General features: G+C 52.7%; 1 protein-coding gene across 3 annotated transcripts in view; it reads left to right on the top strand.

The window, feature by feature from the left end:
• The first annotated feature begins 338 nt into the window (after positions 1 to 338).
• MIER1 (MIER1 transcriptional regulator) overlaps positions 339 to 8,661 on the top strand; it is a 35,588-nt gene continuing 27,265 nt past the window's right edge. The window contains exons 1-2 of one of the 3 annotated variants that reach the window (XM_040072564.2): positions 339 to 361; positions 488 to 580. Coding sequence is in view for 2 of the 3 variants with exons in the window: in XM_040072562.1 (XP_039928496.1) it covers positions 1,386 to 1,394 (9 nt within the window). In the remaining variant the exon portion in view is untranslated. Of the gene's footprint in view, positions 362 to 487; positions 581 to 1,290; positions 1,395 to 8,661 lie in introns of those variants that run through there. The other 2 variants (XM_040072562.1, XM_040072563.2) reach the window with 2 other exon arrangements.

The raw sequence follows: 8,661 nt of genomic DNA, 5'->3' as shown, positions 1-8,661 counted from the left end.
CGGGTCCCGCCCCCGCCCCGTGTCACCGAAGCGGCGCTGCCCGCGGCGCCGCCCCGCCGCCGGCTCGGCCTTCCCGCGGGGCTGCAGCGCCTCGCTCGCGGGGGGATCCACCCCTGAGTCAGCAAAGTCGCGCCCGCCGCTTCTTTCGGCACCGCCCGCGGGGACCGTGTGAGGGTTGGGGATGCGGCTCCTCGGCGGAGGCTCCGGGCGTGCCTGAGCCGCGCCGCTCTGCAGGGGCACGGCCGAGGCGTTTAACACAAGCCAGGGCCGCAGTGTCCTCGCTGTGACACGGCCGCGATGCCCGACGTGCGCGCCGGGCGCTGCCCCGCGCCGGCCCGGGGACAGCGCTGAGCCGGGCAAGGTGAGGCACCGGGGCTGCAGGGAGGACACGGTCAATTGCCGCTGCTTCCGGATCTTTGCGCTCTTTATTTGGGGTGGTTTTTCGGGTTTTTATGTTTAACCTAGAGCTGTTATTGTGTCACCCAAGAGCCTCACGCCCAGGGAGAGCCCCCGTTCCCCCAGGACCCCCCGTTCGCCTCACGGCCGATGAGACACCCCCCGCGCCTCTGCGGCTCCCCGCGTGAGTACGGCGGCCGGGCCGGAGGGGGGGAGCGGCTCCGCGGAGCGGGGCGGTGATGCGGAGCCGGTGCCGGGTGCGGGCGGGGCCGGAGGGGTCTCGGGACCGTGAGGGGCCGCAGCGACCGGAGCCCCAGCACCGGCCGGGGCGTGGCCCGGGCATTGAATGAGCGCGGACGGGGCGTGGCCGGAGCGTGATTGCCATGTGAGAGGGCGCGGCTTGTACCTTGAGTGACGCGTGGGGGGCGTGGCTTGTGCCCAATGACATATATGGGCATGAGGGCCGCGGCGGCCGCGCCTCGGCGGGGTGGGGGCGTGGCCTTGCGTTTTGAGTGACAGGCGGGGCTTCCGTGACAGACGGGGGCGTGGCCTGTTCGCTGAGTGGCAGGTGGCGGGGAGCGGTGTGCGCTTTGATTGACATGTAAGGCGGTGGCCTTAGACTTTTGAGTGACGGATGGGGCCTTGCCTGGGACTTGAGTGACAGGCGGGAGCGTGGCCAATCCCCAAATGACAGGAGGGAGGCGTGGCCTCCGTCCTGACCGACAGGTTGGCCCAGCGCTCTCTGACACGGGAGGGGGCGTGTCCTCCCATTGACTGACAGGCCCGGCGGGCGTGCCCTCCCGTGACTGACAGCCGCCGCACGCGCCCTGCCCGCTTCCCGCGGTGCGCGGTGACGTCGTGCGTAACGTGGCCACGCCCCTCCCGCCCCGCCGCCGCTCCCGGTCCCGTCCCCGCCGCTCCCGCCGCTCCCAGCGGGACCCGGCGGCGCTTCCCGGCGATGTGACCCTTTCCCGGGAGCACCAGCGATCATGGCTGAGGTGAGAGCGGCGGGGGCCTGCCCGGGAACTTGTTGCGCGGGGCCGCAAGTTTGTTGTGAGGACCGGAGGCCCGCGGGCACCGGCGGTCCCGCCCGCTCCCTTCAGGGGCCGTTCGGGGCCGTCCCGGGGGCTGAAGGCCCTTGAGGGGAGCGGGCGGGACCGAGCGCGGCGCCTCCCGCTTTTTACAGGACCGCATATGCTAAAACATCGCTTTATTTCCTTTAAATATCTTTTTTTGTAGTCGTTAAGACAAAGGGGGAGTTGCTTAAAAGGTAGCGCGGTGTCCTGGCGGGGAGAGGTTTTTCCGTGGAATTCCCTGGATTGGCGGGGAGTGGTGATAAATGGGAGTTGTGTTGTGGGATTTAATGGGGATGTAATATGATAACGAGAGGGAAATAATGGGAAATCGGAAAAAAAAGCCGCTTTATCGCAGTGTTGGGTTGGGGGGGTTGGATTTCCCATCCCCGTAGGATCAGCTCTTTCCCTTTTAGGAGTGGAGTTGGGACTGATGAATGGGTATTCCATTAAGTTTTCCTCAAATTATCCCCAGAACCCAATCTCGAGGCTGTTTGCTGCTCCAACAGCGTTGACAAATGTGTCAGAAATGAAAATTTGAAAAGTATGAGTTGGAAAAGTAAATTTCGTGGGACAGGTGTTGCTTCCAGGACAAGCTGGAAGTGGCAAGATTTGATTTGGCAGATGAAACTTCTCCCCTTGAAATCCCTGAATATATAGGGATTTTTCGTTAAATTATTTTCTCTTTTCCTCCCAAACCGAAACTTTAATGGAGCAGTCTTCCTGTTGTTGGGACGACACGTCCTGAGCTAATCTTAGAAGTTCTGAGAACCTGCCCGGGTGGTTTTGTGTCTTGAGAGGGAATCACAGGTCTCATCCCCAAAACTGTGGGTATTAAACTCCTTCCTTCTACAAGGCTGGAGAGACACTGGGGCCTTCTTCGTGAGCATCAGAGCATTCGGGATGTTTGGCTGGAGTTTTTGTCCGTTTTGTTCCTTTTTTTCCTTAATTAACCCCAATATCCTGTGACAATCCCGGTGCTCCGTGGGGCTGTGCCGTGATCGCTTCCTACCCGGTGTCACGTCCTCGCTTTGTGGGGCTGGGGGTTTGTGCTGCCCAGGGCAGGAAAATCCCACTGGGGTGAGGGCTGGGCACGTTTGGCTTTTCCCTTAGTGGTGTTGTTCCAGTGGGTGAGGCCTTTGCTGTGTGTCAGGCTCAGTGTCGCACTCAGAGAGGAACAGGGGTTTTTTTCATCTTGGCTTTTTTGGAGGTGAATTCCTCGCGGTGTTTTGGCCCTTCTGTTTGAGGTGAAGGGGCAGGGGAGCGTTTGATCCGCCTGTGGATGAGCTCAGAGCAGCAGCAGCGCCTGGAGTTCATTCCCAGGCAACTGTTGCATCTGCATGGAGAAACAGTAATAATTTGAGTGATTTAACCAGGAGCACGGTCCTGGATACAGTTCCCAGCTCAGTTTCTGTCCCTGTCCATGGCAAAGAGATGGAACTGGATGGTCTTTAGGCTTCCTTCCAGCCCAAAGCATCCCAGGATTTTATGGATTTAGGGAACAGAATGGGAATTCTCCTTAGCATGGCATTTCCTCGTAGCTCTGGTGTCAGCCACCTGCCTGGAGGAGCTGCAGGTGACCGAAGTGTGGATGGGGAGGTGTCAGACCGATGGTTCTGCCCTCTTTCCCATCCTCTCCCAGTGGAAAACCTTGTGCTGACTGTTCTGAAGGGATGCACAGGAGCTCATCCTTCCCTCAGGAACGATCCCAAAACGTTGTTTTGCAGAGAATCGGAGACAGACACAGCCCTCAGAGCCCAGCAGAACCCTGAAACTCGTTGAGGTGCACAGGAAGGCTCTTGAGAAAGCAGGGCTGGAGGCCAGAAAGTGAAACCAAACTCACCAAAAGTGCTGCTTCACTTTTGCAGAAGTGATTTGAATACAGGACAGACAAAGAGGAAAAAAAAAAAAAAAAAAAAAAAAGGATTTTGAATATGTATTAAATTTGGGATTAAAAACCTGTGTTAGGGTTCTTTTTACTTTTACGTGATTCTTCATACTCCAGCGTGTCAGAAGTTTGTTCCAGGCACAAACTGGAAAGAAAATATCTCTAACTTAAGATCAGCTGAGGCTTTGTGACTGTTACAGTATCCTGTATTAAGCTGCTTACGGGGTGGTTTTGGTGGAGGGAATGCTGATACACACAGATTTGCTCCAAAATAAGTATTTTATTGCCTCCTGAGAAGAAAAGATTGGGGCTGAAAAGCTTGATTAGCAGCTGAAAGAGAAAGGTTTTTTGTTAATTCAGCCTTTGTAAACGTCGGAGTGAAATGTAAGTGAGAGAATGAGATCTTGTGATCCCCAAACTGGAAGAGCTGGGGTCAGACTTTTGTGTTGATCAGAGGCAGCTCAATACCCGCTGTAATTTCCAGAAGTGCCCAATTCCTGCTGCTCCTTTTGTTCCATGAGGGGATGCTCCAGTCAGGTTGCTACAGGCACTCGCCAGGATCCTGAGCATGCAAAGCTAAAAGGAAAAAAGATGAGGGTTTGGGGTTTTTTGTGGTTCTCCAGTGAATCACGAGGAAAACCAGGGCTGCTGTGTTGGAAAGAGGATGGTCAGAGGTGAGGTGGGAGCGTTGGGTACTAAATATCCCTGATTTTTGGTTGGCATAGCTTGGAATTGACTGCAGGCTGGTTTAGGTATGGGTTGGAGTGATCTGACAGGTCCTGAAAGGGGAGATCCTGCTCCTCCTGCTGCTTTTGTGTGACGTCCCTGAACTTCCATGAGCTGATCCATCTCGGGCTGAGAACCTAAAAGCTTCCTGCAGGGAAAGATCCCACAGGAGCTGGAGCTGGAATGGGGCAGCAGGATCAGGGGGAACCTTGTGGCTCTGCACAGCTCCTGACAGGAGGGGACAGCCAGGGGGGGAGTTTGGGATCTGCTCCCAGGGAACAGGGACAGGAGGAGAGGGAACGGCCTCAGGCTGGGCCAGGGGAGCTCAGGGTGGATTTTGGGACAATTCCTCCTGGAAGGGGTTGTCCCTAGCACAGCTGAGTGCTGAGTCCCCATCCCTGTGGGATTTAACAGCCCTGTGGATGTGGCACTCGGGGACACGGGGCAGAGGTGGCATTGGCGGTGCCGGGAATGGTGGGACTCCATGGTCTCGGAGACGTTTTCCAGCCTAAAGGATTCCATGATTCCCGTTTCTCCCAAAGCTCCAGCAGGCAGCCGAGCAGCTCCTTGTGGTTCTCACCCACAATCTCTGAGGTTCCTCAATTTTCTGACGTGCTGAAATAAGAACTTAAAGTTTTGCTTCTGCAGAGTGAATTTCTGAGGAGTTAAAAACCTGGACTGGCATTTTATGGTATTGGGAAAGTACTGGAAAATGCAGGGGTTTTTTTCAGTGACATTCCCAAAGTTTAAAATTCTTCAGCTGAAAGAAGCAGAACATTGGAGAAAAGGGAAATTTTTCCAGAAATGTCTCAACCTAATTTGAGTCTACGTCAATGTTTTTAGGTTTTTGAAAGTTTAGTTGTTTTCAACCAAAAACTCAGTTTATTAATATTGTGTGCTTTAAGAAGTCATCTATAAATTCCTATTGTCTGGAAAAATTTCCCTTTTCTCCAATGTTCTGCTTCTTTCAGCTGAAGAATTTTAAACTTTGGGAATGTCACTGAATTCTGTTTTCATATTTTGAACATGGCCTTCTGATTTCTGTTTTGAAGCAGTTTCAGGACAGAATGCTGAAGGAATTCATGGTCTGATAACCGCTCTCAGTAACCTTTTTACATTCTTAGTGTTTTTATTGAACTAAGGTGTAGTAGGAAGCAGCAGTAAAGTTCACGCAGTCACTGATGTGTTTGCAAATTGAGATGTTTGAACAGTCAGAGTTTTTGAGGAGCTCCTGGATACAGAACAAGGTCAAAATAGATTAAATCCAGGTTTCCTACTGGTCTAAATTGCAATTAAAATCAGGGATTGACATCAGCCAACCGTATTTTTCCTGGTTTGATCTTAGCTGTAACTAATTGAGGGGTTTTGTGTCATTTTGAGCAGTGTTTGTAGAATACTGCACTGAGGTGTCAGTGAACCCAACGGAGAGCTGGGAATTCTGGTTTTTCCCTTCCTTGGTGAGGGAATAAACCCCAAAGTGGTTGATTATAGGCGCTGATTGGATTCCCTCAAGGGAATTGCAAGCAATACAGTGGCATTCTCCCTTTCAAATCATAAAAACAGCATGGCACTTGAGTTATTTTTGTCAAAATAGAAGAGTTTTGAGGATATTTTTTACATGGGATAAAACACTGATTTCTGTGGGCTTCCAGTCAGGACTTCAGGTCCTTCCTGACGCAGCAGAGGGATTTAGGCAGACGCTGGAATTGTTGTGGAGTTGTTTCTTTTTGAGCCTTCTCCTGGCCAGAAGCCCCAGGCTGCATTAATATTTCCCTCCTAATCCATTCACGTCACAAATTGTCCATAGGAATGTTTCCTTGTGCTGCCTGGCGTGTGGCTGGTTTCTTCTGGAATCCTGTAGCAGGATCCCATCACTCCACAGAACCCTGCTTTTCTGAGCACGATATTTTGGATTATTTCAAGGAGTCGAGGAAGGTGCTGGAGTGAAAGTAAATCGGGAATGGGGAAGTGTGGAATCGTGTCCTTCGGGCAGGGCAGGAGGAGTTGTGATTGCCCGTGCTGTGGTGCTCCATGATTCTCTTGGAATGGGAAGTTCTCCTGCTGGAGTTGCAGGGAGCATCACGTCCTGTCCCTGCAGCAGCTTCCTCAGCCTGGAGCACCAGCGCTTCCCTGAGGACCCAATCCCTTGGGAAAATCCCTGCCTGGTGGTTCTGGAGCGGGACCTTGCCCAGAACCTCCTCTCACCGTCCCGATGTTCCCTGGCCCTTGCCGTGGCCGGGAGAGCTGCAGGAGCTCCGAGCTCCCCTTGGGAGGGGATTTCAGGCTGGGATGGACCTGAGCTGGGATCCAAGGGGGATCAGCTGCTGTCCTGGCCCTCTGATGTCACTGTCACCTGTCTGTCCTGTCCCCAATGGACACCTCAGAGCCCCTGGCAGGGCCTAAAGGAGAGCCGGAGCGGGACTGGGGACAAGGGATGGAGGGACAGGACACAGGGAATGGCTGTAAGCTGGCAGTGGGTAGGTTTAGATGGATATTGGGAAGGAATTCCTGGCTGTGAGGGTGGGCAGGCCCTGGCACAGGGTGCCCAGAGCAGCTGTGGCTGCCCCTGGATCCCTGGCAGTGCCCAGGGCCAGGCTGGATCAGCCTGGGACAGTGGAAGGTGCCTCTGCCCATGGCAGGGATGGGATTTAGGGTCTCTTCTCCAGACTAAACACCTGCAGCTCTCAGAAATCTCCAAACTCAGCTCTGTGGGATGTTTTGGGATGGAAGGGAGCTCAGGAGGTCTCTGATCTGATCTTCTTTGCTCTGAGGTCTCCCAGGCTTGCTCTGGGCTGGTCTTGAAAACTTCCAAGGAAAAACCCTGGGAAAAAGTCCTCTTGATACGGGGATCAAGTCTCAGAAGGGAATGGCCAAGCCAGGGCAGCTTTGCTGAGGTAGAAGCTTCAAGGCTTTGATGTTCACGTTCGGGATCTGTGAGTTCAGACATTGCACTTGATCCTTGCTTGCTGGAAGGACGGGAACTTTCTCATGCAGCCACCAAAGTAGAAAAGTAAAAATCCGTGGATGTAAAGGCTTCCATCTGAGGGATGTCCCTGCAGTTTGGGCTGTGCAAGTGTTCACATGTAACCTGGAAAAGAGGACCGGAAATGTTTTTTTCTTTTTCTCCTTGCTTCAATATGTTGCTGTTTTCTCCCCAAGATTTAAGAAAATGTGGCTTTTCTTTTTTATCTATTTTAACATAAGTTAATTTGTAACACAACACACGGAGAGGGGCAGGCTGGGGCTGCAGCCTTCCTGCTATTGAAAGGGACACATTCCCTCTGGAATAAAAGATGTCATTCCCTATTTTACCTGGTTCTTTTCTCCAGGCCCAGCTCGCCGGAGAGTTTGTTAACTTCGGGATATTTTCCTTGTTGCAGAGTTCAAGACCTGAACAAATCGATGGGCTTGTCGGGCACATCGCTATCAATATGAAGATAATTTAATTCCAGTTCTAAACTGTTTTCATGTAACGCTTCAAGAGCTGTTGAGGACAACTGAGTCAGTTTGGGCAGGATGTGTGTTTGTCTTGTAGACGCTGCAGATTATACTGCAGATTTTTAGGTGTTTCATTATTTCATCAGTTTGTTAAGTGGTGTGAAAGGTGTCAGCAAAGATGAGCTTTGTGGGTAGAAGTAAAACTGTGCAGCGTCCTGGCGTTTCTGCTGTAGGGGGAAGAGAGAAAGAAAGCTCAGTGCATTCCACTTGGAGTATCCCAGCCCATTCCAAGGGTTGGAATAAGAGCCGGCCACCTCCTGCCAGCGTGCAGCGCTGGGAATTGCCTGGAATAAACTGTGCCAGGCCGGTGCCTCCTGACGGCTGCTGCCGTGAAATAAATTGTCCCAGCCTCGGTGGGATTGTTTCATTCCCATCCCAAATGACGGGATAAGACATCCCGAAGTCCAGGGAGATGTTCTGGGGAAAGGCTGTGGATGTTTCCATGTCTGACACATCTCTGCTGCGTTCACCTCTAGGATCTGTCCCCTCTATTCCATATCCAAACCCCTGGGAATGTGTGGGGTGGGATCTGTCCCATCTATGCCATAACCAGGGAATGGATTGGGTGGGATCAGTCCCCTCTATTCCATATCCAAACCCTTGGGAACGTGTGGGGTGGGATCTGTCCCATCTATTCCATAACCAGAGAATGGATTGAATGGGATCTGTCCCCTCTATTCCATATCCAGGGAATGGATTGAGTGGGATCTGTCCCCTCTATTCCATAACCAGGGAATGGATTGAGTGGGATCTGTCCCATCTATTCCATATCCAAACCCTTGGGAATGTGTGGGGTGGGATCTGTCCCCTCTATTCCATATCCAAACCCCTGGGAATGTGTGGGATGGGATCTGTCCCCTCTATTCCATATCCAAACCCCTGGGAATGTGTGGGGTGGGATCTGTCCCCTCTATTCCATATCCAAACCCCTGGGAATGTGTGGGGTGGGATCTGTCCCATCTATTCCATATCCAAACCCTTGGGAATGTGTGGGATGGGATCTGTCCCATCTATTCCATAACCAGGGAATGGATTGGGTGGGATCTGTCCCATCTATTCCATATCCAAACCTTTGGGGGC

The sequence above is a fragment of the Hirundo rustica genome, chromosome 9 (genome assembly GCF_015227805.2).
Source record: "Hirundo rustica isolate bHirRus1 chromosome 9, bHirRus1.pri.v3, whole genome shotgun sequence".
Lineage (NCBI taxonomy): Eukaryota > Metazoa > Chordata > Aves > Passeriformes > Hirundinidae > Hirundo > Hirundo rustica.
The sequence above is the reverse complement of the archived record's forward strand: the minus strand, read 5'-3'. Positions and strand labels throughout refer to the sequence as shown.